Source organism: Astatotilapia calliptera, chromosome 4, assembly GCF_964374335.1.
Source record: "Astatotilapia calliptera chromosome 4, fAstCal68.1, whole genome shotgun sequence".
Classification (NCBI taxonomy): domain Eukaryota; kingdom Metazoa; phylum Chordata; class Actinopteri; order Cichliformes; family Cichlidae; genus Astatotilapia; species Astatotilapia calliptera.
Genome location: NC_137425.1, coordinates 17,931,304 through 17,958,478, shown reverse-complemented (window position 1 = coordinate 17,958,478; position 27,175 = coordinate 17,931,304). Strand labels below are relative to the sequence as shown.

The following is a 27,175-nucleotide window of genomic DNA, read 5'->3' as shown; positions in this document are numbered from 1 at the left end:
AATTAAAGCGCACTTAGCTTCTGCAGCAGGACAATGATCCAAAACACACGAAAAAGTCCCTGGATGGCTTACAAAACTAAATGAAGACTTTGGAGTGGCTTAGTGAAAGTCCTGGCCTGAATCCGACTGAGATGCTGTGGCAACACCACAGCATCTCAAGTGGAAACCCTCCACTGTGGCTGAGTGGGGCAAAATTCCTCCACAGAGCTGTAAAAGGCTCATTGCCAGTTATCGCAAATGCTTGATTAAAGCTGTTGCTGTTCAGGCTGGAACAACCAGTTATCAGGTTAGGAGAGGGCAATGACTTATTCACACTGGGCCATGTAGGTTTGCCCCCCCCCCCCCCCTTTCATAATAAACACTTTCATTTAGAAACTGCGTTGTGTTTACTCGCATTATCTTTTTCTAATATGTAAATGTGTTTGATGATCTGAAAAATATGACAAATACTTCCCCAAAAAAAGTAAATCAAGAAGGGGGCAAACACTTCTTCACACCACTGCACAGTAAGATACTGTAATATGTGTAAACAGTAAATTACTGCAAATGCCAAAGGAGTGTGGGAAAGTACCTGCTCACTACTGTGATTCCATTCACCGTGGTAACCTGGCTGAGAAAAAATGGCCAATGAGAGAGAAGATTTCTTTTAAAATACTAAAAGGTTGGTATAAAGTATTATTGTTATTCATTTACATGTATCTGAGACATTTGTAAGTGCCCTGTCCTCTGACTTGTTTTGTTGCCCTCTGCCTTGCAGTCTGTGACTATAAAGGAAGCAGGGAGAAAAAAAGTTTTCATGTGGTATTTTGATTAGATTTTTTTCCTCTCAGGGTTGTGGTAGAGAGGGTTTCACAACATCTGATTTTTTTTTAATTACTGTAAATGAAAAATACAATATGTTACTGAAAATACTTTTTACAGTAAGTTACTGACATCCAGCTGCCTGTAAGTTAGGAAATTACTTTAACATTTATAGCAACCCTTGGTAATTTTTTAGTTATTTAATTTTTTTAATTTTTAAATTAACAACCATTTAGAAAAATGACGTTGGTTGTATTATAAATCTTTTACAGTGGAAATGAACACAAGCTTTAAGAGCTAAAGTGTTACTTCTTTGGGATATGATGGAAACATTTTAAAATTATAACAGTTTTTATCGTCCTAGCATTGCATTAGTTTGACTAGTTTTTTGACTAGTCCTGTTGTTAAAATCACGCTAATGTATGAAGACATGTAGACATTGCACACCAACATATCTGGTGCTGTATTAACACGTGGTAACACTGTTGTATTATGCTGTGAGTTTGTACTGCTGTAGTAATCTCAGTGCCACGTCTTACTAAAAATAAATAAATAAAAACTAACTAGATTCATATGGATGGCAGATAGTTTATTAAGATGAAAATACACAGTATTTTACAAGACATTCGTGTCTTCATTTACACTAACTGTTTTCTGGCTTATTTCCCTCTTCAGATACTGGAAAAATCAACACATGTACACAAACACATATAAATTCAATTCATTCAGTCCACCCCACCCCAAGTGAATGTCCCACCCACCCTGCCTCACACTGCAGCGACTGTACACCCCAAAGACATCACATATTGCATTAAATTATATATATATATTTAAAAAACGTTTAGTAAAAAAAGCAAAGTTTTTGAAAAACTGACAACAACGATTAACATATTTACAGTTACAAACAAAAAAAACAACCTCTCCGCCTCCGTCTGGGTACATCCCAAAATACCACTGACAAGCCTCAATGTTGACAATCCTCTTATAAAGATTACAAATAATCTACAGAGCAAGTGTTTTTGTGTTGCACCATTTTACCTCACTGTTGCTCTTTAACAGACACCCACACAGGGCATGAAGCGTGAGAACAGACCGAGCTTACACCACAGTGGTGCCGAGAGTTCACGGAGTTTGGCGTCGACTCTTCAGCGCCTGATTGTGCCGCGCATATCCTCGTAAACATCGTTGACCGGGACTTGTCTTTTTTTCACTGTGCTGCGCAAGGGCTTGGTCTGGGAGGGAAAAGACAATGCCGACTGTTATTTGCAGGTCACGTTAAGCGATTTGATTATTATTCGCTGAATTTTGTGAAGCTTGTTGTTGCTGAGATTTCAGTCTCTCTTCATCTTTGTAACAATACAATTTCTAAAGAGGAATTGTATGATTATACGACTAATGATGTTTTAACATTTACACACAAACACAGATGCTGTCACATCAAAGCACATACCTTGATGATGATCCATATGAGGAAGACCGTGAGGACGACAATGAGCACAGCAGCACAGATGACCACAGAGACCAGGACCAGGTCACCCTGGGACTGCCCAGTGCACACAGGTGCTGGTCCGCTTTCTAGAAATTATATTCATATGTTATTAAATTGTTTTTAGTGTAAAGTTGTAAATATTTCTGTTTCATTAGGATTTTTCCCTCCATCTGTATTTTTTCATTCTGACATCACAAATTTAAAAAAAATAATAATTCAGAGAAATCAAATTTAGAGCCACACAAAAGCAGAAACGCTCCATTTCTGTAACACCAGTCTGTTTAAAAATGAAACACTTTCTGCCTCTAATATAAATAACAATAAATATAAACAGTCTGATATTGATTGATCACATGAGTGATTAGTTCTACATCTTCCTCTACAATACTTTGGTGGATTTTGTTGTAAAGCACATGTTGAACTCTTACATGGTTTTTGTATAACATAAATGTCCAGTGGAAAACTTTCAGCTCTATATAAGCTCTAAATAAATTGTTCAGACTCACCTGTCACCACCAGCAGCACAGACCCATTGCCTCTTGAGGTTTTGAGCTTATAGTTGCTGCTCATTTTGTACACGCACCAGTACGGTCCTGTATCATCCAGGGTCAAGTTTTTGAGGAGAATATGCACATTGGGGACTTGCCCATGAAACTGAAGTCTGTCAGTAAATTTTTGGTTAATAGTAGATTTTAAATCTGTCAAATAAAAAATGTCCTCCTCCTCATTGAGGCCTCTCTTCAAATACAGCATCTCCTGATTGGAAGCACTTTTGCACTGGATGGTGACTTGCTTTCCAACTTTTATCCGTATCACCTCATAACCATCTGCATAAAAAAAGACAACACTTACAATCATATCTCACAATACAGTTTGGTCAACATGAATGAACTCTTCCTCCTTACATCATTTACTGTAACACACCTGTCTCAGCCTTACCTGCAGCAGTCCTAGCTGTGCCATAGAGACAAAGGATGAGAATGAAGAGGCAGACAGCAGACATGCTGACAGTCAGTGTCACTGAAGGCTCAGTCAAAGTCTAACTATTCAACAGGAAATGTGTGCATGTTTTTACCACAGCGCCTGACACACTTCTTGAAAGCAACACGTGACGTAGTGGTAACAGTGAGTGACAATGAAAATATAAGCACCGTGCATTCATTATCACTGGCAGAGCATTAAAGCCACCTTTAATCTGAGGTCAAACCAATTTAGCATTTTAAACTTCTCTGGTTTTCAGGCGGGGTATTGTCACTGCTTCATATGTTTTAGGAGCTTGCAGTTGCTCAAAGGGGGGAAAGATGCAACAGGACAAAGACACCTGACAAACAAATACATTAATATGCTTTTCTGCAAAAATAAAGAGCTTTTATTTAATGATAAAATTCCTCAGCTCCTCGGGTCACTATAAATGTGTGTGATCTGAATGAAAACGAAACTGTTCTACATCAAACATTTCTTAAGTATTGTCTCTGGGTGATATAGACTATGTATGTTTATGCAGTGTGCACAAATCGTGTCAAAGTAGGCCAGGAGATTGTCAACAGAGGCTGGAGGGCCATTTTTAGAACACTTACATCGCCCCCTAGCAGCAGAAAAACAGATATTTGGTGTTAACCACAGACTACTGCAGACTGATGTTTATCTTGCGAAGTTTTCACAGCCCTCTGAGTACTTAGCAGGAACTAAGCTCACTGCACAATTCAGGAGCTCATCAAGCCACCTTTTAAAACACTAACTTGAATTAATTGTTTCCTGTATGACTGTATCAGTATTGCACATTGTTGTGGAGGGATTTTGGCCCACTGTTTTTTGCAGTGTAGCTTCAGTTCACTGAGGTTTGTAGACATTTGTTTATGTACAGCAGTCTGAATTTCCCACTAAGCATTTTGATAAGCTTGAGGTCTGAACTCTTACTGGCTCATTCCAGTAGCACTGTTTTCTTTTTAAGTCATTCTGCTTTACATTCTTCCTACTGCATGATATCATTTCAGACGAGCCTTAACAGTCAGACACATGGCCTCACATTTGACTCTAGAATACTTTAGTATACAGAAGAGTTCATGGTTGACTCAGAACAACCAAACCCAAGCCATCACCCCTTCAACAACATGCTTTGTTAAAGATGCAACTTTGCAAACCTGAGCCATGCTGTCACGTTCATTTTACATAGAAGAGACCCTGGCAACCATTTAACACAGGTCATGCTACTGTTAGTGCTTGCTTTCTTTGCAGTTTCTCTGAGCATTGCACAGTCTGACCTTGAGATGAATTCATTGGGAAATCCACTCCAGGAAAAACAATTAATGTGTGCTTCAGATTTCACTAGTGCTTGCCTGGTGGAAGCATCCTCTTTCATCAGTCTGTCATAAACTCCCTGCCTGCTTGCAATCAGCCTTTACTTTACTACCATCTTGTGGCTGCAGTTGGCTATAGTCACAGGAAGCAGGCTTGTCTTTGACCCTACTGAGATCCACAGGACAGGGCGTCCCGTCAACAAAGGCTTAAGCTTTTCAAGCTGAGATGCAAGCAGGTTTTTTTCTGCTTGCTTTGCACGTGCACATTGTGGATCAACCTCTGGTCCTTGATGGGAGACAAGTAGCTGCTGGCTCTGACTTCACAGCCTAAAGGGGAGTGTCACAGTTAGTGCAAAAGACTCAAAAGCTCTACAAGACTTTAATTAAGACTTCTGTATTCATAACAAGTAAGAATTTATTGCTAATATTACATAATAATATTATCAAAATATTACCAAAGCTGCTGTCCAAACAGTGGTTTTCAAGTCTTTTTCTTTTTGTCAGTTTAAGGCCAATTACCACAGGGTGGTATGACAGGTAAGATTGACTGTTCTCACGGGTTGCTGGCACATGTTCACTGAGGTTACTTTCATGGGTGTATTCCCAGATGTATTTACTGGGAATGCTTTTCTTCTGCTACTCAGGCTCCAGATACAGACAAAGTCTCTCCAAATCCACATGTGATTATGTCTTCGTGAGTGCAAAAGCAAGAACAAGTGATTAAAACGAGTCTGAAAGCTGAACTTTTACGAGCCATGGAGACAACCCTGTTAAAACCTCTGCAAAAAACTTCCACCCAGATAGAAATCCACAAATGTTTCTTTTGTTTAATAAGCAGGGAGATTTAAGAACTGCACACATTCATATCCACGGATGACTTCATGGGTATCATAAAGAATGAGTTAATGGTAAAAACGCCACTGCAATTATTTTTGTCCCTCAAGTCTGCTTTGGTCAGGTTTCCCCTGCGTCTTTGTTTGAATTCCTGATAAACGACTTTAAACAAAAATAACAAGAATTTCATGTTTTATTAGAAAAGCAAGCAACTTTAAAAGACAGGGACTGACTCTAAAAGAAAAAAGAAATACATCTCAACAATGAAACAGATTCGTGAACAACACAGGGTCAGATACATAATTAAATCAAATGTCCATCTGAACAGGAACATCTTTGGCTGTTTTGTGTTTTTTTAAAGTTACCTCTAAATCATAAAAACCAAGCTAAGTTTTTCTTTTCTTTTCTTTCCTTTTCTTTTCTTTTTTGAGCCACTACCCCAAAAGGCCCAATCTCGATCTGTCCTAAAATGAGTCCTTGTGTTTCCTTACTGAACTTATGCATAAACTTTATGCCTTCAGTATGTATCTACAATGTAGAAAGTAGTAAAATAAAGAAAATACATTGAATGAGAAAGTGTATCTAAAGTTGGTTTGGTTTCTGGATTATTTAAGATCTCAGACGTTTTCAGCGCATCATGACACGAGTGGTGCACACGGGGACTGACACAACCAAGTGGTTTCTTGAGTAATGATTTCAACATGTGGCAAACCCCTGACTTTCTCTGTCTATGTGTGGTTTGGATCACATAATTATTATCACTGGTTTTCGTTTCTACTAGACATGGACCAGCGAACTTGGCTTGCAAGCTGGATCCTACCATAGATAACAACACCAACACTTTCTCTCCAGGCTGGACACTTCTGTTACAGTTTTTTTTGTTTTCATCATAATGAGCCTTTATCTTAGTCTGTGCATGCGTCATATTTTCCTGTGCTAACTGACATGCAAAGTGGAGTCTCTCGCGAAGACTGCTAACCTAATCGAGAGGAAGTTAAGGAAAGTTATTCCTTGGTCAGAATTTTGGGAGCCCAAAGGTAGAAAACAACTTAATCAGGTCCTTTATAACAGTTTTGGCTTGTAGTGTACATAATGGGACAGCTTTTGGGAATCTTTTCACTGAGCACCTAGCCATAAATGTTTGAACAATATCAACAACATCATCAAATTTACACGATCGCTCAAGAGTAACCACACAAATAGGGAACACACTTGACACAGGGAAAACTCTCCCACCAGCCGAGTCATTTCCCAGAATAAATGAGACTCCTTTAATCAGTAACTGGTAGGTCACGATGACCTTCACTCTATTGCTATGGGTGAATCTCATACCAATACGTCTGAGTTACAAGCAGTTTTATCCAACAATGGCAGGACAGTGTGCAACATAAATGACTGATGCACACCTGTCAGACCTGTTGAATAGAGAAATCACCTAAACAAAAGCTGTCTGACAAAGTGAGATAGGCTCAAAGATTGAAAAAATCAACACATCATGCCACAATCTAAAGAAACAAATGAGACACAAAGAGACTAATGTCTATCAGCCTGGAACGGGTTCCAAAGCCATTTCTAAGGTTCTGGACTCCAGAGAACTACGGTGAGAGCCATTATGCACAAATGGGAAAGACCTGGAACAGCAGTGCATCGTCCCAGGAGTGGTCAACCTACTAAGATTATTCCTCACTGGGCTCAGTTGGGTCAGAGTTCACAATTCAACAATAAGAAAGAGACTGGGCAAAAATGGCATCTACTGGAGGATTCCAAAGAGAGAACCACCGCTGAGCAAAAACATCAAAGGTTCGTCTCATATTTGCCAAAAAACCATCTTGTTGATCCCCAAGACTTTTGGATATTCTGTGGACTGACGCTATTTGAACGTTTTGCATCTTGTTACATCCGGTGTCAAATTAACAGCATTTCATAAAAGGAACATCTTTCCAACAGTCAAACATGGTGGTGGTAGTGTGATGGTCTGACGCTGCTTTGCTGCTTCAGGATCTCAGTAAGTTGCTGTAATTGATGAAACCATAAATTCTGCTGCCTGCCAGAAAATCCTGAAAGATAATTTCTGGCTATCAGTTTTAAAAAGAACAAAACAAAAAGGTTTTGGAATGGCTTAATCAAAATCTGGACTTAAATTAGATTAAGAAGTTTTGGCATGATCAGCCAGGACCTTCATAACCAAAAATCATTTCAACGTGGCTGAATTAAAACAATTCCTGCACAATACGGTTACTGTCAAATATTTCAGGTTGGTTTGGATGGATTTTTTCCTTTAATTAAATAGATCATCATTGAAAAATTGCATTAAGTGTTCGTCTTTGTCTATTACTAAAATTTGTTTGAGGATCTTAAATAACATACGTGTGAGAAATATGCATAAACCTAAGAAACCAGGAAGTGGGCATACATTTTCACAGTATTGCAGACCACAAAAAACCAAAAAAAACCCAGAGGTCCTCATTCTTTTTAACGCTGGTCTGTTTAATGCTTGTAGACTTGCTGAAATGAAACTCATTAGATGAAACACAGTGACATCCTCTACAATACTTATATTTTCTTGTAAGCCCCTGTGTTGAAATCCTACTTGGTTTTTGGACAAAGAAAAGGTCTGGGGGAATATGTTCAGCTCAAAAGGTCTCTCTAGAAGAATAAATGAACGAATGAGGCTCCCCTGTCACCACGAGGAGCACAGACCCTGAGCTTCTTGTGGTTTTAACTGCATAGTTCCTCTCAGTTATTTTGTACACGCACCTGCACAGTCCTGTATCTTTTAGGGTCATCTTTTTTTTGATGGGGAATTTCCCATGAAGCTGGAGTCTTTCAGTAAATTTTTGGTTAATTGCAGATTTTTGTGTAAATCAGTGAAAAAATGTCCTCTTCCTCATTGAAGCCTCTCTGTGAAGGCTCTGCGCTGGCAGACCTTCACAGAGAGGAGGAGGGACCAAACGCAGACACTTAGAACAAATTATAATTTAACAAGAGGTGAGCCTTTATTTGTGGCTGGGGAAAAGGTACAAAACAAAAGACAGATGGAAAAATGTGGATTCATTGTAACTTTCTGTCAAGTAGTCACACTGTTCTGATGGCAAAGGCAATAATGGGGGAGCTACTCATTACTGAGTTCAGATCTCAGATATGTAAAGTCCACAGAAAATCGAATTCCTCAAAGAAAAACCACTTTTGGTTTCACTGCTTTTTTCACAAAGCACATCACGTTGCAAAACCAGACACTGACTTTAGCTGTAGTCAAAATATACGCAAGTGACAATAAATATCTTTAACTCCAACTTCCAGGTCAGACACTTCAAATTACAAATGTATGTGATGCACATGGACACAGATTATGTCTCATTACACCTCTAAAATATTATCATTGGGTTATTCGGACCATGTTTAGAAAGTCTACAAATCATGCTGGTAGGATGACAGTAGTTCAGTGTCTGAGTCTCCATTTGGGTCAGATTTGATTTCTTGGTTTAAAAAAAAGCAACCAGATTACATTTTATTCAATTAAATATTTATTTTCCATAAACCACAATTATTCAACTTACATAGTTTCCCCTCATTATTTCCCCCCACTCACAGTTGCTCTGAGCCCAACAGAGGGACCCAGGCCACAATCTGAAAACCGCTGATTTACAAAATTAATTATCCACAATCATTTATATGTAAAAAAAAAACATGAAATTCAAACCGTGAAAGTGACATGAATTTAAACATGTTCATGTCAGTTCAATAATTAAAAAAAGAAAACAATATTTGAGCTTAACTGTGATGGAGTTATATATCATCTATTTTCATACAAAGCATTTCTAAATATTCTGCAGCGTCAGTGCCAGTGGTTCTTTTGTTGTACTTTTACGTTCTAATTCACTGTTACCCATCTTTCTCTGAGACACATACAAGCACCGAGGAGTGAAAATAGACTGAGTTACCACAAAGCTTGATCTTCAGCACTCTGGTGCAGAGTTTAAATGGTCTCATCTCGTCTTCTTCTTACTTTGTTGTGCAAGCGGTTGTTCTGGAAGAAAAACATATAGTGAATTGTGGGGCTGTTGTACATTATTATACTATGATTATTAATATAACCACCAATGGTCTGTGCAAGCTCTGTTTGCTGAGGTTCTCTCTTTTCCTCTTTTTTTGTCATTAGTCTATCTTCCTAAAAGATAATGTCTGGCCAGCAAATTTTTATACATTTGGTGGTCAGACATGTTGTAAAATTGGGCAATGCAAAAAAAGAAAAGAAAAGAAAGAAAAAAATCAGCTTTAATATGAAATTTGTTTCTGGCATGTTGCTGGTCCAGCTGTACAGTCATTTATTGTAATACGTTATTATTCTATTACAGTGATGTGTGGTTCTACTTCTGTGGTTTTAGACATGCTTATACCTTGATGACGATCCAGATGAGAGAGGCGATGAGGATGACAATCAGCACACCAGCACAGATCACCACATAGACCAGGACCATGGGCGTGTCACCCTGTGATTGGTCACACTTAGGCACTGTAGGTGAAGGTCTGTTTTCTAGAAAATATATTTAGATATTACTTCAGTGTTTTTATTGTGAAGTTGCAATTAAGTCTGTCTGTAAAATATCTGTCCACTTCTATTTTTATGTTCCTACGAATACAGCAAATACATTTTGACAGCACTGCCGGCCACACAAAAGAAGAAGTGCTCAGTTTCTGTAAAACAATTTAAGAACATGTGTGAACTTACTGACTCACTCACTTGGTGGATTGTTGCACATATTGTACTCCTGCACAGCTTTTGAATAAAACAAACAAACAAACAAAAAACACTCAGACTCACCTGTCACCACCAGCAGCACAGACCCATTGCCTCTTGAGGTTTTGAGCTTATAGTTGCTGCTCACTTTGTACACGCACCAGTACGGTCCTGTATCATCCAGGGTCAAGTTTTTGAGGAGAATATCCACATTGGGGACTTGCCCATGAAACTGAAGTCTGTCAGTAAATTTTTGGTTAATAGTAGGTTTTTTTGAATCTGTCAAATAAAAAATGTCCTCCTCCTCATTGAGGCCTCTCTTCAAATACAGCATCTCCTGATTGGAAGCACTTCTGCACTGGATGGTGACTTGCTGTCCAACTTTTCTCCGTATCACCTCATAACCATCTGCATAAAAAAAGACAACACTTACAATCATATCTCACAATACAGTTTGGTCAACATGAATGAACTCTTCCTCCTTACATCATTTACTGTAACACACCTGTCTCAGCCTTACCTGCAGCAGTCCTAGCTGTGCCATAGAAGCAAAGGATGAGAATGAAGAGGCAGACAGCAGACATGCTGACAGTCAGTGTCACTGAAGGCTCAGTCAAAGTCTAACTATTCAACAGGAAATGTGTGCATGTTTTACCCACACCACCTGACATCATTTCTAAAAATACTTTTCATACACAATAGTGTTTGTGGGTAAATTTGTTACATATGTTGTCAGTGGCAGGTCATTAAAATAAGACTGAAGATCCGATTGGTTACACTAGAAGTGAAAGTGGATGTTAGGCTGTCTGTGCTTTTCTTTTGTGCTTTTTACTTGTTAATTTTTTAGAGATTTGGGACATTTTTTAGAGTTTGGAGTAAAGCAAAAGGCCAAAAAAGGAGAAACAGTGTCATGTAGTGATAGAAGCACAAAACAGGTTTCATGCCATTCTTTCAGTTTTCACACAAGGAAAGCAGTTCACTGGCTCAACACAGCTCTACCCAAAGAAAGGCATTAGGCAACTCTTGAGTAAAAGTCAGTCTTACCTGCTCTGCTTGGGGCTCCAAAAGAGAGACAGAGGAGGGTTATCAGCTGTAACCAAACGACAGACATGTTGACACTGATAGTTATGTTTCACACAAAATCTAATTCCTTAAAGAAAAACTGCTTTTGGTTTCACTGCACGTGACATTGTGAATCAGATATTAACTGGTTTCGCAAGTAAGCAAGAAAAAACAGACCAACTGATGGTTTTTTTCAATGTGTTAAATTGTGTTATACTGAATTGCTCATACCTCATATTTGACATACATGAACACAGACCATGTTTCATTAAAGCTCTGAAAAATATCATCATTGAGTTATTTATGGGGTTTTTATTTCTATAAATCATGCTGGAAGGAGTTTAGTGCCCACAGAGGAGCTTGTGCATCGCCCTCTAGTGGCACAAAAACTAACTTTGTTAACTTTGGCACAAGCAGTAATGCTGAATTAGAAGTCTTGCTTTCAAAATCTGAAAGTATTGTGCTAGCAAAGACCTGTTGATTCATCTGCTGTTCACTGAAATGGTCTCAGAGGATGGGTCGTTGTTAAGAAGTCATTTTTAAGAAAGTGAAACAGGGAGAAAAGGGTGACGTATGCCAAATTGCACAACAACTGGGCTGAAAATCTGCTTGAACAGGTCTTATGGATTAATGACTCCAAATTTGAGTGTACTGAGGTCAGGAGAGAAGTGCAACAGTGAGTGTTTTACAGTTATCTGTAAAAAACCGTCGAGGTTCTGTCTGGGCTGCATTTCAGCCAATGATGTTAGGGATTGATTGATCCAATCATGAACACATGAGATTTGTTTCATCATGCAGTACCACCTGGAAAGCATCTGATTGGCCTTCATTTTTCAGTATTCAAACTTGTTAGAATTATACAGTCTTGCCTGTTTGCCTTATTCATTCTATTTCAGTGTATGTTTGCACAGGTTTCAATGAATCACTGATTTCCCATTGTCCAAGCAAAATATAAAGAAATTCGTTTTCTATTAGCATTTTAGGTGAAATGTTGATAAGATCCTTTATTCTGGATTTATACGCACCAAATGTATGTTTTACAAATCATTCATTTAAAGAAAAAACAGACAAACATTACTCAGTCATAATTTGAAGACATGCTTGTAGTAGGTTTAATATTTTTGAAGTTGGTTAAATGTTTATTGTCACACGCAACAACAAAAATGATTTAAAAAGAATGTTTTGAACATCCTGACTGTCTTTGAAGTAACCGTGTCACGCTCACACTGTCAAACCTTTTTCAAAGGAACAGCAGATTATGTTCACTTTAATTCAGAAAATCGACAATGGCAAATTAATTATTTAAAAAGTGCTTTAAAGCCGACGTTTTTAACAAGCAACAAACAAGATCCTGCCGTTAAAATCCCCACAGGGGCCTCAGTGCAAACCACAACCACACTGGGAAAAAAATGGTTGTGCGTATGGGAGCTCGCCCATAGACCGTTAAATCACAGGGACCGGAGTATGAAGCAGCAAAAAGCGTTAAAAGAAAAAAATCTAACATAGATATTAAAACAGACATATCCAGCCACGTTTTTCAAGGACAGATGGAGAATCATCATTAAGTCCTGCTGCCAAGCCTGTCAGCCATCCCAGGGAGAGTGTAAGATATAAAAAGATGACCTCAAAAAGCACTGACCTGAGAGAACTGTAGGCTCAACCAGTCAATCAATAACTACAGAAAACAGTCCCTCCCCTTTTTGCTCTGTCTGTTTCTCCTCAGGGACGGGATAAAAAAAAAAGGTCCCTGTCCACCCCATCACTCTTTTCTCCATCAGTTCCCTTCCTCCAGTCTCATCCAGTTAAGCAGGTTCAATCTGATTGGAAGCAGATGCTGCGAGCAGGGCTTTTATGTGGCCTTTGTGCCTGCGGAAACAGCCCTGCCCCATTTGCCTACCAGTGCTTCCTGTTTGTGCTCCTGGTGAGTGGGAGGTTTTTTGAATTTGCAAGATAATCAGGATGATTTATTTCTGTTCACAGCGACTGCACAAAGGCAGCTCAGCACCTTTAATCGGCTCTTCCATGTATAGTTTTGTGATAATCGCACAATCTTCCTTTAAGCAGCCTAGAAAGGTTGCTGAGTCAGGCCAGTATGACTGCACGGAGGTATTGATTGCCTGATTGTCACTCAGAGATGACTCACCTCATTTTCCCAATCTGCTTCCGTGCTCACGCAGCCTTTCGGATCCTCCCGAGACACAGGAAGGCCTCATCTGGACTGCACATGCTTTAATGGTCCTGTCAATACACTTAAGTTGCAAATGAGCAAGGATGCTGAAACATTCATCGCAGGCATCAGTTAAATAAGTTGGCATATGGCTGTGGGGGAGGAAAATGTAATCTCCCGTCTTTCTATAAAGATTAGTAGGATGATCGGGGGGGATAGAAAGGGGAGTCTGTTTCCAAAGCAGTTTTACTGATTAGCCGCTGACCAGGAGAAAAAAAGGGTGAACCACAACGCTGCAGTTTTTCTTTGCTATGACTCAAATAACGCAAACTCCAAATGAGTGTATTTCTAAAGGGTCTATGAAGTATGAGCACCTCTTGTTTGTAGAAGCAGGAATGTACAGGTAAGAAAATGCAGGAATCCTACATGAGAAAATCTGATAGAAGTATTAGTAAATATTATAATCTCAAAGCACCTGAAGAATTATTATTACATGTGTTGTTTTATCATTAGTATTTATGCACTAACACACTGCATTGTCACAATCTAACCCTCTGCAGCATGACTCAGTTTTATAAACTGTTAAACGTCACTGTCTATGCTTCAAAAGTCATTAGAAATATGTGGTGGAAGAAATATCTAAATGAGTGCACAGCACATTGAAAGACAGTGCTTGAATTGTGTCTTGTTACTTCCCACCGGTGGTCATATGTGCATCAGAAGTAAACTGTGGAAAACACCAAGGATCTGGGCTGATTCTGTGTGATAGGCTGTAACAAAAAGCACAGGACTTTCCCTGTGGATGTAGCACTTAGAGAAAACAAGCCTTCATTGAGTGCACTCCGGCATCCTGGCATTTCTCCAGGGCAGGAAGTTCTTTTCCTGATCTTGAGTGACCCGTGCATGCCTTTCTTGGCAGATGAGGGCTGAAACATACCTCTGTGCCACAGAACTCTACGAACAGCTCACGGTTTGGCTCTGAAGGAGCCAGCGTTGTCAGAAATGCTCGAAATAATCTTGATAACTTGTATTCGGGTCGTAGACCTGCGTAGATACGAGCGATTCACTAAAATGTTGTAGTCTGGTTAATCAGGTGGGCCCAGCAAACACACTAGCCTCAAATACTCTGGTGTGGTCGCCATAAACTTTAAAATGACCCATTTTTGTTGTCTGTTATGGCTGAAGCGTGCTCTGAAAGCCAGAAACTTCAAGTCAGTGAGTAAAGATCAGATTAATCGTGTCTGATCTGTACAGAAGGATCTGCCTTCTAGACCCCCACGGATTCATAGTAAGAGGCTTAGAAAGAGTCATCGAGTCCACAACAGACCACCATTCAATCAAGGCGGGCTGCTGTAATGTATCCTCCCGTATGTTTAGAAGGGATCATTACAGGTAGTGATGTTTCTAGCACCTCATGGCTCAGAATCATGGGTTCTATGTATGTGTGATTATAAATTCCCCTCTTGCACTGAGTGCTCCGATTACCACTGGGCTCACTGTTGCCTTCACCATCCACATCTCCTTGAGCTCTTCTCTCAGCTCTTGGTACTTTTCGAGCTTCTAATCGTCCTTTTTCTCTGATGTTGCTATCACTTGGTATCACCACATATACCATGACAGCTGTCTTCCTCGGCTTGTCTTCCACTTCTATGTCCAGGTGGTTAGCCATCACCACTTTGTCCATCTGGCTCTGTCATTCTTAACCACCCTAGGGCGCGTCTCCCATTTTGACCTCGGGACTTCCAGGCCATACGCAGTACAGATGTTTCTGTATACTATGCCGGCCTTTGCCTGCTAGCATCTTGCACCCTGCTGTGTTGTGCTGAATTGTCTCAGGGGCATCTTTACACAGCCTGCACCTGGGGTCTTGCTTGGTGTGATAGACCCCAGCCTCTATGGATCTTGTGCTCAGAGCTTGTTTCTGTGCTGCCGTGATTATTGCCTCTGTGCTGTCTTTCAGTCCAGCTTTGTCCAGCCATTGGAACGATTTCTGGATCTCAGTCACTGATGTATTTGACAGCACATACCGTGCATGGACGTGTCCTTACATGATGGTCCTTCTCCTTGCTCCGCTTCGGTCTCAGGTTTCTGCTGCCTTATCTATTCACTGAAAAAGTGGTCATCTTCCTCATGTCCTCATGGATGTTCGTTGTCTCATCCTGGATGGTAGTTCTGACACTCACCAGTCCTCTGCCTCCTTTCCGCTTATCGTACAGTCACGGGCTGCTAGACTTTCATTAGTAGGCTGTGGTGTCTACAGCAGCCTGAACCGTTGATCAAAGGCAGGATGTATCCATGCATTCAACCTCTTAATGCCGATTTCTGCCCCTACCATTCAAATGCAGCAGACTCATCAGACCAGGCAACATTTTTGTGATCTTGTCCAAATATTATTGATATCATGCGAATTGTATCCTCAGTGGCACATAGAGTGATCTTCTGCTGCTGTAGCCTGCCTGCTTCAAGGTTGAGCTGCGTACTTTGGTCGTAATGAGTTGGGACCTTTTTTGGAGTTATTTCTTCCTTCTGGTCATCCTGAAACAGTCTGACATCTGGTACAAACAGTATTTTCACCCAGTGAACGGCTTTTAGATATTTGCATTAAAGCGCAGCTAAACAGGTTTTCCTGTATTCCAGGAGAGGACTTCTAATCACTGAAAAAGCAACTGTACTTGCATAGTTGCTGTTAATAACACTTTGAAGCCAGTTCTATTACACTGCATGTATATTTTTACTGTATACCACAAACATCTTCTCAAATACAACAGAACTGTAAATTTCAAACCACTTAATGCGTAAAGCTACCTCTAATTGAGTTGAAGGCAACTTTATTTTCCAAAAAAAGCATTCCAGCAAATCTAAATCCCTGTGGGTGCAATTCACCAGAACACAATAGGCGAGGTATTTAATTCAGGAGTAAAAGAGCGGAGCTGATATTTTACAAGTCTGATGTGTTTAACAAAACCCCCAAGTGCTTTTTAAGAGAATTACTTCTGTGCTTTGTGTATTACTAATGATGCTTAAGTTAAAGTGCTCAGGTTAAGACCAAATAAAGCCATCTCTGAGCAGTGCTGGTAATGGCCGGGTTCTAAAAGTAACATTACGTCTTGTATGAATCACTTTTCACCTTTCGGGAAAAAAGACTTTTGCTTTAAAAAGTTGGAGTCAGAGCAAAAACACCTCTCCTAAATCAAGCACACTGTAACCACAGCCAAATATCCAGTGTATGATGTCATGAAGAGATAGTGCAGTTTCTCTTTTGACATAACTGGCAGCAGCCATAGTCATTTTTTTCCCTTTTTTCGGCTGGGCAGATTTCCAGACCCAGAGCCTTTCTTTGCTCTCTGTGGCTGCTGCCTTCAGGCTCCATTACAATGAGTATAAATAATACTCAGCGCCTTGCTTTCAGACATCTATGCACTGAAATGGAGACTTAGCAGATCCTTTCATGTCTACATTTTCTATATCTTATCCTAGACTACTATTACAAGATAACAATAAAGAAAAAACAAAACAAGCCACAGCAAATTAATATGAATCTTTATTGTATTTAGAAATCCACGCATCAAATCTTTTTTTTTTTAATCTTTTTTTTACCATTTACACCAGGGGAGAGAATGAGGGACAAGCTAAACGTCATGCCTTTCCCAGCAGGCGAAATGCGCTACAGGATGGGCTGAAATGGAAAGGGGAGATACATAAAGTGCTTTTGTCAACAGTTTTCTTTTTTAATAGAAAAAAGGATCAAAACAAAAGGTTTGCAGGTGGAGGGAGAGGACACGGGGGTCCATGGACGTGACGGCATGAGTGCATGTGAAGGAGGTGGAGAAGGTGGTGGTGTTGGAGGAGGGGGGGAGAAGCAGAGATGTTGATGAGGAGGAAGAGAATGGTGGTTGGGGGTATTTGTCATCAAAAAAACAAAACAAAAAAACCCAAAGAAAAACAAACTGACTGGTCTCAACCCAGGATGAGGCTGGACTTGCCACCAGGGGGGTTTCTTCGGCCGCCTGAAGCAGCGCTGGCACCTCCCGACGGGTCGGAGGGCTGTGGCACCTCCTTCTGCTGCTGATCTTGCTCCTCTTGCTGATCTTGCACATCTTCAGGATACTCTACAGCAAAAAAAAAAGAGGGGGGATAATGTGTTATTGTGCAGACCACAACAATGGGTGATGTGGCTCTTATTTTGTTCTGCAGTTTTTCCAGATGTTGCAGTTTGGAGTGGACCTCAAGCTCACAGCGGCTCTCCAGAGCAAAATATGGACTACTGTCAGCAATCTTAGACAGACTATGGAGCAATAACTGGCTCAAGGTGACCCCACTTTTAATATACGAGTGAGGGGACTCTCCAGTAGTAAATGATTATTTTGGATGACTGAAAAACTAAAAAAACAAAACAAACAAAAAAAAAAAACAAAAAAACAAACCCAACAAAAGCAAACAAACAAAACCCATCCTTCTATCACTGGAAAAACTGGGCCCTATGACAGGAAATCGACATCTATCAAAATTTGACAAAGCAGGCAAAATGGTAACAATAAAAATAATAAGGATAATAATGAATTCATACATCTGTGTTAAATCTACACTGCAGACATGAAATGTGCAAAGAAACATAACTACACACTGGTGATGACACAGGCACAGGTATAACTGCTGCCAATGGCTTGAACTAGATTCACTGCAGAAACATAATTCTTCTGTCCTTTTACTTTTAATGTTGGCTAAGATTTCAAACTGTGTCGCTTCTTTTAAGTATTGCACTTAAGCAATTATGCAAACACATAAATATGATCCTCCTGGTTGGAGCCAGAGCAAACTTATCAGCTAGCTGGATCTATCAGCACTGAACACTGCTGAGATGGAAAGGGTTAAAGCTGGTTTTATGCAAATTCTGGCTAAAAACAGTCTCCACACTTCAGCTCTGTGGGCTCAGCGGAGTAGTTGAGGGCAGCCCTCTTTAAATGAGTAAAATCACAGCATTAAAGCATCGCCGTCTTTTTATCCATTACCGCCTGAATTGGTGCAAAAACATTAGCACATTGCATGGAGACCTTTCATTTAAATCTTAGAAATGAGGGCAACATGTTCCTTTTTGGAACATTTTGAAATCTTTTTTTTTTTTTAGAGGTATAATACACACTCAACTGCTGAATGTGCTCTGTTTGAACCCTCAGTGTGGAGGGCCTGTAGCGTTAACTCGGGACAACATCAAAGACATTAGGTGTGCTGAATGTCGATCCAGAAGCTGATATATTTAATCTCTGTTCGCCCTTGTCTTATCAAAAGTGTGCACTACTGGCTCGTCTGCTGGGAGAAGAAACTAACTTAGAGGGCAGTAATGAACTGGCTTAAGTGCTTGAAAAGTTTTTGATGGCATGTAATTGCGAATATTTATACACAACACACTTCAAAGTGCGCACACACAAACGCACGTGCATTCCAGTCATTCAAAGGCCGTGCAGAAAGTGAGCTTTGATTTAATTTTCATTATGGTATGCGGTCGAACCTTCCCATTAGCTGTGGAGCCAGGAATTCTGCTGCAAACATGCACCTGGAGGTTAATAAAAAGCTTTTCATACTCAGTGGAGCTTGCTATCAAACAACAGCTGCTCGACTACACACCGACATACCATCATGACAAGGAAAAACCACATCAAAGAGCCCACGTTGTGTTGACTCAGAAAGGGAGAACATGTGTACTCCATGCTTAAAAAAAACAAAAACAAAACAAAACTGTATGCCAGCAGCAGCATACCAGACCAGATCAGTCGCCATAATCTGATCTTTGCAGAGGGGAGAGTGAAATTAACGGATCTGTTCTAGAGCTATACCGAGGAGCTTCTCACGACCAAGTCATGCAGTTCTGTTTAGACATAGTCAGACTGTGACAGAAACCTGAAAGCCTTTTTATAAAAACACCCAAGTGCTCAAGACACTTACCATCATTTCCTTGTTCTTGGCCGTTCTCAACCTGCAATGAAAACACAAGACAGGAATGTCACATCTCTCCCCGACCTGGCTCCTCTGCTAACGTTTCTTCGTTTGAGAAGAAGCGTTTTATATACAACCACAAACCCAAAAAAGAAAAGGAATGCTGCCAGGAAAATAATACTGAACATCCACAAGGCAGTTGCATATACAGGAACTTTTGTGCAAGCACTTGTAATTGCGAATGATTAATGACAGCACTGCTGTGATTTTTGACCCTAGTGATATGTTTCTAGGTTGGCAGGTGGAGTCGGCCGTTGTGTTTTCTCTGCCTGTCTTTATTTGGATTCTACCCATGTCGACAAAACGAGGGCCGCCTCATTCACACATTAAAAGGGATTACAAATGTCAGTGGAGGATATCTACCCAACAACATATCCTGGGTCTGTTTCAAACAGACGATAAACACCAGGGTTTCCACCAATGTATTAACAGCTCGGCAGCGCGCTGGGGTCAAGCTGGCTCAATGCCAGTCCTAACCACTGGAAACTGGTTTTTTGGACCCAAGTTACACTGATCGAGTTAATGCAATCTTACCATTTCTGTTAATTACACATAAAAACAGCTTGAAAGAAATAAAGTTACAAAAATAAATAAAGAATGAGAGCAGATCTTGTGACTTTTTAGATAAAGTGAAGCGAATGATTCGCGGCTCTCATCTCTCGCTCTCTGGGATGCCGTGCTTCGTTGTTCTCTGTCACAGACTTAACAAAACTCTCTTGGCAGCAGTTGTGAACTCATCTTTCCCCCCAATGACTTTTTCCACTGAACTGTTTAGAATTAAAGTTAATCTATGACAGTGTTTTTTTCAGCCTGGTACTTGGCTGCGGCTCTGTTTTGGAAACAAAGTCTTGAAAGGGTGAACGGCTGGTACCTCTCGTCTCTGATTCCAGACCAAGGCGGCCCCAGAGTTGTGGATGGTGGTCAGCTCCGGCTCAGGGTTCTTGGGGAAGAGGAGAGGCTGCTGTACTCGCCTCAGCGGGGCCGACGGCTCGCCGCACAGGGTTCCTGTAGGCGCCCCGCCTAGGCAGATAAGGGACAGACAAGAAAAATATGCTTTCAAACTATTTAGAAAATAAGCTAACACTCTAACACTCATGGCCCTTTAATTGTTTGGGGTTTTTTCGCTCCTCTTTTTTGGTCAGAAGATTACACTGAAGCTTAACAGGAAACCCAAATGGCAAAACATGAGTAAGGCTCCAGAGCAGCACAGTCATACCATATGGACACTAATCCAATTAGTGACAAAGCCACCCCAGACCCAAATCTCTCTAGCCCCACCAATCTACCATGCTCATCACAATACTCATTTTCTCAGATTTCTCAGATTCACTGATAAAACATCAGCTTGATTAGAGGCTCAAATAACACAAGACAAGAAAAAAAATCATTGGGAACTAAACAGGAAACATCACTAAATCCGTTTGAGCGTCTGCAACAGACCCAGAAACGAAGTGGAACGCTTCCAGGCAGACAACCTGAATGCCAAAACTCACAAAACCCTGCAGCGCCTGCACTCTCCTTTAGCAGAAAGAGCTTTAAAAATCCTGTGTTGGCCCACTGTGGGGAGGCAGGCTGTGCTAGCTCAAGCCACATAAGGTAACAGCTATAAACCCCGAGGGCCAGGGAGGGGACAGACCGTCTTTGTCATGAGGAGAACAACGGAAAGCAAAGAAGAAGAGGAGTGGCCATTGTTGTTAATAGAGTGAAGTGATTCAGCACTCAACAAGCGCGTCTTCATTACCGGCTCCACATTAAGGAGTCTGATAAATTCTCTGGACAGTCAAGAAATATGAAACGGAAGAGGATTTAAGTAGATTGATGGACCAGAGAGATGCATTATGTTGTCATTGCTATAGGCTTCTACTTAACCTTATAGATCTCCTGGGTCTATGGCATAAATATATTATAACGCTGAGCCTACTGAGCTTTGAGACAGCAACAGCAATCATGCGGCTGATGGTAGTTTCGTTTTCCCCCTCTTATTTCATGTAAGCACTCATGTGGTCAGAAGCTGAGGTTACTTGCACATACCCACAGCTTTGGTATCTTTAAACCTTAAATTAAATTTTACTTGCCATACATTTTCTTATTTTCTCACATAAACATGACCATAATGAGGTCAGTAGTTTTTTTTTTTTTTCTTCTTCAACTCTTGGCTCTTTATGACTTCAAAGAAAGCCAACATACCTAATATGGTCATCTCAGACACATGGCTCTGGCTGTGGGCCAAGAAGCCTCACCTGCCATTTGTAAGTTCCAACCAATCAGAACAAAGGCAGCTTAAAGGAAACGAGGAAGGAACTAACAGAACTTTCAGACAGTGGATGACCCCAGAGGCTTCAACGAACCCCAATACAAGTTAAATAATGATCATTTCTCTTGTATAACCCCAATAATAATAAGAATTAGAATAATGAATATTGCTGAATGTTAGAAAAATAGGTCCCCTTTAAAATCCTAGGGAACATCCTGGCTGAACAACAACCTGCTTCTATGTCAGTAAAACAGAATACAAGACAAATCTTTAAAAGAAAACCATCAAAGTATAGTTAAAACAAAAATAAGTTACATTTTTAAAAAAAAAACAAGTTTAATTTTTTTTCTTACATTTGCCACTTAGTAAAAAGACACACCATGAAAGTGAGGAATCAGATTCAGGCATTAAAGAACTACCTTGGGAAAACCCCCACCGCCCTCCCACCTCCTAGTTTTAGCCATGAGGACAGCGCTCCATTTATTTTGTTTTCTGAAAACTGTGGCGCCACCATCTCTTGTTTAAAGTAACGCTTATAGCAGCTAATCCATGCTTGTTTTCTGTGCTCTTATTTTGTCAAATGTTTCTAAGGTCGTTTGAGACTGTGCTATCATAGCTAAACTTATAAATTGCCCAAAGGCAAAAAATACTTTACAAAGTGGCTCTTGATGGTTGAGACATGAAAAGGTGTATTTGATCTTAACAAAACAAAAAAAACAAAAAAAATGTACACAGGGCTGCACGCCAAAGCAAACAATGAAACCCGTTCATCTGCAGCATGGGTTCAAACACAGGCCACATAATAGATCGCACAATGCTTATAAGGCTTTAGATTGTTATTAACCTTGGTCATTCAAGCAGAACTTTATATCCTCCTCATCCAGTTGCATCCGTTAAAGTGGGACAGCTGTGGTAGGCTCTCCTCAACTTGACCCAGAGTGAAACAATGCAAGCAGGAAAAGGCTTTGCTGTAAGCAGCTGCTGGCTGCAGAGGTCAGAGGCTGATGTAACGATTTTAGGCCAAATTCTTCATCGTCCACACTCACCCAAAAAATCTGACACGCCATGTAAACAGTTTTCCACAAAGTGCCCAGTGTGAAAACATGTGATCTCAGGCTTGTGAGGCCCTGAGCTAAAAAGCAAATCTGCAGAAATGCCACAGAGCTCGAATTTTTTCCCCCTTTATGCAATGTATTAAATCACTGACTAACTGGACCATCTTTAATTACAATCAGTGAAGCCAATGCATAATAAAAGATCCAAACCTTGCCTGGCACTGTCAGGCCACATTAATATTTCACCTACTTCCTCTGGCTGTTTGCGGTGACCTTGAAAACTCACAGTGCCACTCACAGGTCTCGTGGCCCCGGCTGCATTTTTCTGCGTCTTCTTGCACACTCAAAATAAGATGTCCTCTGTGGCTGCAGAGGGCCGCTAATTTCACCCACTGACACATTTTTAACTGACGCATTTCTTTCCATAGAGGACTGATCCTCAGCCCCATTTAACAAACCCTCACTTTGAATTACCCTTACGTAGTACTCTGGGGATTTTTCTCTTTTTCTGTGCTATTACTCTTGTGGGATGCTCTTTCTGACAACCCAAACGGAAAAATTTGGGATCTCTATCTGTTCCTAGCTTAAGTTAGAACAATTACTTCCATGGTGTGTGGGGTTTTTTGGTTTTTTTTTGCTTACTTAAGGCTTCTGGTAGATCTGTCTGCTTTTGCAAGATAGAACTTGCTCTTCGTGTGTGTTTATACAAGCTCCCTGATGTAAAACCACAGTTTCGTGTAAATCAAACCTGTAAACCTTGATTTCAGCTCTGATACAGTCACATGGAAATTCCATCAATCAAGAAATAAATGTTAGAGTGAATTACTAGGTGGATTGTTCCTCCGATGAGCGTGAGGGTCATCAGGTTCTGCAAAGATGCTGGAGGCCATCTTGTTCTTGCGCTGGGGCGTTGTGTTGTCATCTGTGCCAAAGGAGAAGCTGGAGTCCCCACCCGGCGGTCGTAGTACCCTTAGAAGCAACAAAATGACAATTTTGACGTCAGCTGGAATGACACCCCGTCTACCATGCTCCTATCTCCCTCCCCCCCCCCCCCCCCCGCCGCCGCTCCATAACCTCTCGCTTCAAACTGCAACACAAGGCCTTCACGTCACACACCACTGATCAGATGCACAGCGCAAAAATAGGAAAAAAAAGAAAAAAGAAGATAAAATCAATAGTGAAATAAAACATGAGGTAGCCCCAAGCTACATGCAACCTTCTCTCTACTCCACCCTAAATCTTTTATAAACATACCACACAAGAAAGAAAGGAAAAAAAAAAACAAAAAAACATGAGAGATACCAGCAAGGTCCCCCCCACTCTCTAAGCCCCGGCTGTCAGCCTGTCAGACAGACAGTCCCAATCTCTGCCCTGCAGCTGACTCCAGTCGCATATAATCACAGAGTTAGCTGGCTAGCTGCTGCCTCTCTTCAGCGCAGATTCCTTTGCAGTGACATATGAGGGCTTGTGTCTGCTTCTAGGGGGAATAATTACACAATTATCGCATTTATTCATCAAATCTGACGTTTATTTTGGTCACAATCGCACAATGGAAGTGAAAGGTCTGAGGTTTACGCTAAATATAGGTCATGTAATATTGGGACTGTTCTAGAACAGCACAGAAAGCCAGGATCCAGATACACAGATGACAAACAAAGCCTACTTTCCACAGACTTTCTTCCACCATGAACCAAACAAAAGGAATTCAACAGCGAGTAGGGAAACCCTTTTTCTCCTCGCTGTGCTCAAGGGCAGCTGGGGTGGACGACAGACACCGAGGTGCTTGCAGAGCCACTGCTGGACCCCTCCCTCTTTTTTTTTTTCTTTTCTTTCCACCATCAAACTCTCCTCTCCTGGAGCCCCCTAAAGTCACCAGCTGACACACCGAGCAGCTGTCCGAGGGCCAGGCAGGCAGATGGGAGTAAAAAAAAAAAAACAACTCTGCTCTTGAAGCACAGCTACAAAGAAAGCAACCAAGACGAGGGGGAAAAAAAACAAACATCTCACACAGCCCAATATACAACAACGTGAATTTGCACATTTAATTCTTGGCTGTGACAACATATAATGCCTAAACCAGACTTCACCTCCCGGCCAGAGAGGATGAGCTCATGCTTTCCACATACACACACAGATTGCGACGGTGGGGGAAAGCTTTGAGCTGGCTGGCAGCAGACCCCACCCTAGAATGAACCTGCAAATAACATGAGTGAAATGGCAGTCATGTTTGGAAGCCTTAGGCCACTTTAAGGCAGGTGAAGCTGGGTAGGATACTGCTAAGGTCCAGAGCCAAAGATGGCATGTCTGATAAGGCAGGATAGGAGGCCTTTGATTTTAGCCTAATTCAAGCTGCTGCTCTACTGATCTACTTGGTCGTCCAGAAGCAGAAATGACCAGCAGCTCGCTAAAGGGGGCTTTAAGGGGGAAAAGGCAGAAGAGCTAAGGAAAGATTTACAGGCTTAGCTAGCTCAGAGCCCCCACCCAAGCCCCCTGCATCATCCGAAAGCAGCATGCGGACTGACCGACATTTGACATGCTCACTCAGACTCAGCAAGGGCTAACAGTGGCAGTATAAAAATCTCTAGCACGCCCTGAAATCATGCCTCGTTATAAAGGCGGCCATAATTTTAAGGTTTGCACTCTTCCCTGTAAGAAAAAAGAGAAAAAGGAAAAAAGGGAGGAATGCACGAAGCCGACATATCATCACTTACAGGAAAAGACTCAGCGCATGCTTGGAGGATGACTCTTAAACTGAGTGTAAAACCGGGCATCAGGCTCGCGACCCCGCTTAATGAGTTTCCCTAAAACTTCCTTGAACCAAAATTCAAGAGATGATGACATAAGCAGACCGCGGTCTAGTCTGGGACCTTTCCTGTAATCAATCAAATGGACTCTATCGTTTCTTTTCTTTCTTTCTTTTTGTTTTGTTAGATAAAAATGCAACAAAAAAAAGAACAAGTTAACAAGACGTTAACTCCAAGAGCAGCACACTCACAGATCTTTCCTTCCATAGAAGGAAAGAAAGAAAAAAAGTGGTGACTTGAACTATTAAAAAAAGTTATTTCGCAGTCTAGAGCAGCCAGCGGGGAGCTGACGTTAGGCTTAGGCAGCTTTGTCCACTTCTCCTTAAACAGAAATGTGGAAAAGATCCTGTCGAGCAGTTTGTTTCCGAAACCCAGGCATGCTAACCTCACTAACTTCGTGTAGCTAAAGGGTATGGTGCATCAGACACCCAATAAGATTATCTTAATTAGCTAGATTATGTGACAGTTTAGCTAAATCCAGAAAAATCCCTCGCCAACCACCACCGGGCTAACACAGCCTGTGATATTCTGTAGCAAGCTGTCTTTGAGCAAAAACGAATAAAAGAGGCGTTTGCTAGCTGAGAGGCTTTGCCCGCATCCTACTTCTTTTGTTCCTCCGTGAAAAGGCTTTCGGCTCCTTTTTACCTGGAACTACTTTTAGCACCAGGCTCCACTCCTTGAAAGGTGGTTGTCGTCGTCATCTTTTTTGGAGTATTTCGATGTCTGGCAGTAAGAAACAGTCAATTAAAAAAGTAATGGTGGGGGGGATAAATCCTCCTCCTTGCCCGCAGGGATGCGACGGGATGTAGACTCCACCCGACACTGAAAAACATAACGAAGAACAGATCCGCTGGTTCTGCGGTGCCAGCCCACCAGACCCAACCCACCAGTATTAGACACGTTGTGATTGGACAGAACGGTACAGAACTCGCCTCTCATTGGACAGAACTTTAGCAGTCGGATATCTTGTTGGTGGCAGGTCTCGGGTTCCTGTGAGGGATCGGACAGAAAAGACCACAACCCCGAGGGCTCTTTCCCCCCCGTTTTCATTTAATAGCGCTGATTGCGGCAATCTGCAAAATTATTTTAAAGAATAAAGTTAGAAAATTGGTATACTTTAAAACTTCTTTCTTAACTTCCAAGCCACAAAGGCTCCTCTCACATTTGCCAAAAACATCTCAAGATTTGAGAACATATCCTCTGGACTGATGGAGGTTTTTGAAGATAAAACTAACACGTTTTTGTTTTTTGTTTTTTAAAATAACATCTACCTACAATGGTGGCTGCTTTGCTGCTTTAACCCTTTCACGCATAGTGGTCACCACAGTGAACAGGTATTCAAAGGCTGTTTTCTTGTATTTTTGTCAGTGTTGATGGTATGTTTGCACATAAACCACCTCATTGCGCACTGATGTGTCACTCCATACCAAACTCATAAGTCAAAACCTGTTGTCCACCTAAGTGGACGTGTAACAAACTCTTTGAAAAGTACATGTTTAAAAAATGAAGTTCAAAAAACTTTTTTTTTCATGCCTAAAGATGAATCCTTATGAAAAAAAATCTGCTCTACCAGAAAATCCTGCAAAACCATCAGTTTGTGCCATGAAACTCGTTTTGTTTTGGACAATGTAAACGCACCAGCAAGTCCTCCTCTGAATAGCTTAAAAACACAAAATGAAGGTT

At 41.0% G+C, this 27,175-nt stretch overlaps 2 protein-coding genes and 1 long non-coding RNA gene across 9 annotated transcripts; 1 reads left to right on the top strand and 2 right to left on the bottom strand.

Moving 5' to 3' along the window:
* Positions 1–1,375: 1,375 nt before the first annotated feature.
* LOC113020881 (polymeric immunoglobulin receptor) lies at positions 1,376–11,368 on the bottom strand. Of its 7 annotated transcripts, none has more exons than XM_080300335.1 (4): positions 11,204–11,344; positions 2,797–3,117; positions 2,252–2,376; positions 1,376–2,033 (listed from the first exon to the last, which is right to left on the bottom strand). In XM_080300335.1, exons 1-4 carry the CDS (start codon positions 11,268–11,270, stop codon positions 1,947–1,949), a joined length of 600 nt encoding a protein of 199 aa, XP_080156461.1. In that variant the 5' UTR covers positions 11,271–11,344; the 3' UTR covers positions 1,376–1,946. The 7 variants fall into 7 exon arrangements, with proteins under 7 accessions (XP_080156461.1, XP_080156462.1, XP_026020944.2 ...); XM_080300336.1 differs by lacking the exon at positions 11,204–11,344 and adding an exon at positions 10,680–10,773; XM_026165159.2 differs by lacking the exon at positions 11,204–11,344 and adding an exon at positions 3,230–3,388.
* On the top strand, positions 1,930–2,635 carry LOC145428277 (uncharacterized). Its single transcript, XR_013908526.1, has 2 exons — positions 1,930–2,070; positions 2,228–2,635. It is a non-coding gene; the product is annotated as an uncharacterized LOC145428277 (long non-coding RNA).
* A 5,543-nt stretch (positions 11,369–16,911) lies between the features above and the next one.
* On the bottom strand, positions 16,912–26,532 carry LOC113020878 (jupiter microtubule associated homolog 1). Its single transcript, XM_026165152.2, has 5 exons — positions 26,138–26,532; positions 23,515–23,657; positions 20,251–20,399; positions 19,329–19,359; positions 16,912–17,497 (listed from the first exon to the last, which is right to left on the bottom strand). The coding sequence occupies exons 1-5, from the start codon at positions 26,191–26,193 to the stop codon at positions 17,346–17,348; spliced, it is 531 nt and encodes a 176-aa protein (XP_026020937.1). The 5' UTR covers positions 26,194–26,532; the 3' UTR covers positions 16,912–17,345.
* Between the last annotated feature and the right edge of the window lie 643 nt (positions 26,533–27,175).

Excerpts from the sequence above, each read along its gene's own strand:
- LOC113020881 (XM_026165158.2), bottom strand. The coding sequence starts at position 3,293 with ATGTCTGCTGTCTGCCTCTTCATTCTCATCCTTTGTCTCTATGGCACA. Across the intron at positions 2,377-2,796 it reads TGTGCTGCTGGTGGTGACAG|AAAGCGGACCAGCACCTGTG; the intron begins GTGAGTCTGAAC and ends TATAATTTCTAG. Across the intron at positions 2,034-2,251 it reads TCATATGGATCATCATCAAG|ACCAAGCCCTTGCGCAGCAC; the intron begins GTATGTGCTTTG and ends TTTCCCTCCCAG.
- LOC113020878 (XM_026165152.2), bottom strand. The coding sequence starts at position 26,193 with ATGACGACGACAACCACCTTTCAAGGAGTGGAGCCTGGTGCTAAAAGT. Across the intron at positions 20,400-23,514 it reads TCGGAGGAACAATCCACCTA|GCGGGGCGCCTACAGGAACC; the intron begins GTAATTCACTCT and ends TTATCTGCCTAG. Across the intron at positions 17,498-19,328 it reads CCAAGAACAAGGAAATGATG|AGTATCCTGAAGATGTGCAA; the intron begins GTAAGTGTCTTG and ends TTTTTGCTGTAG.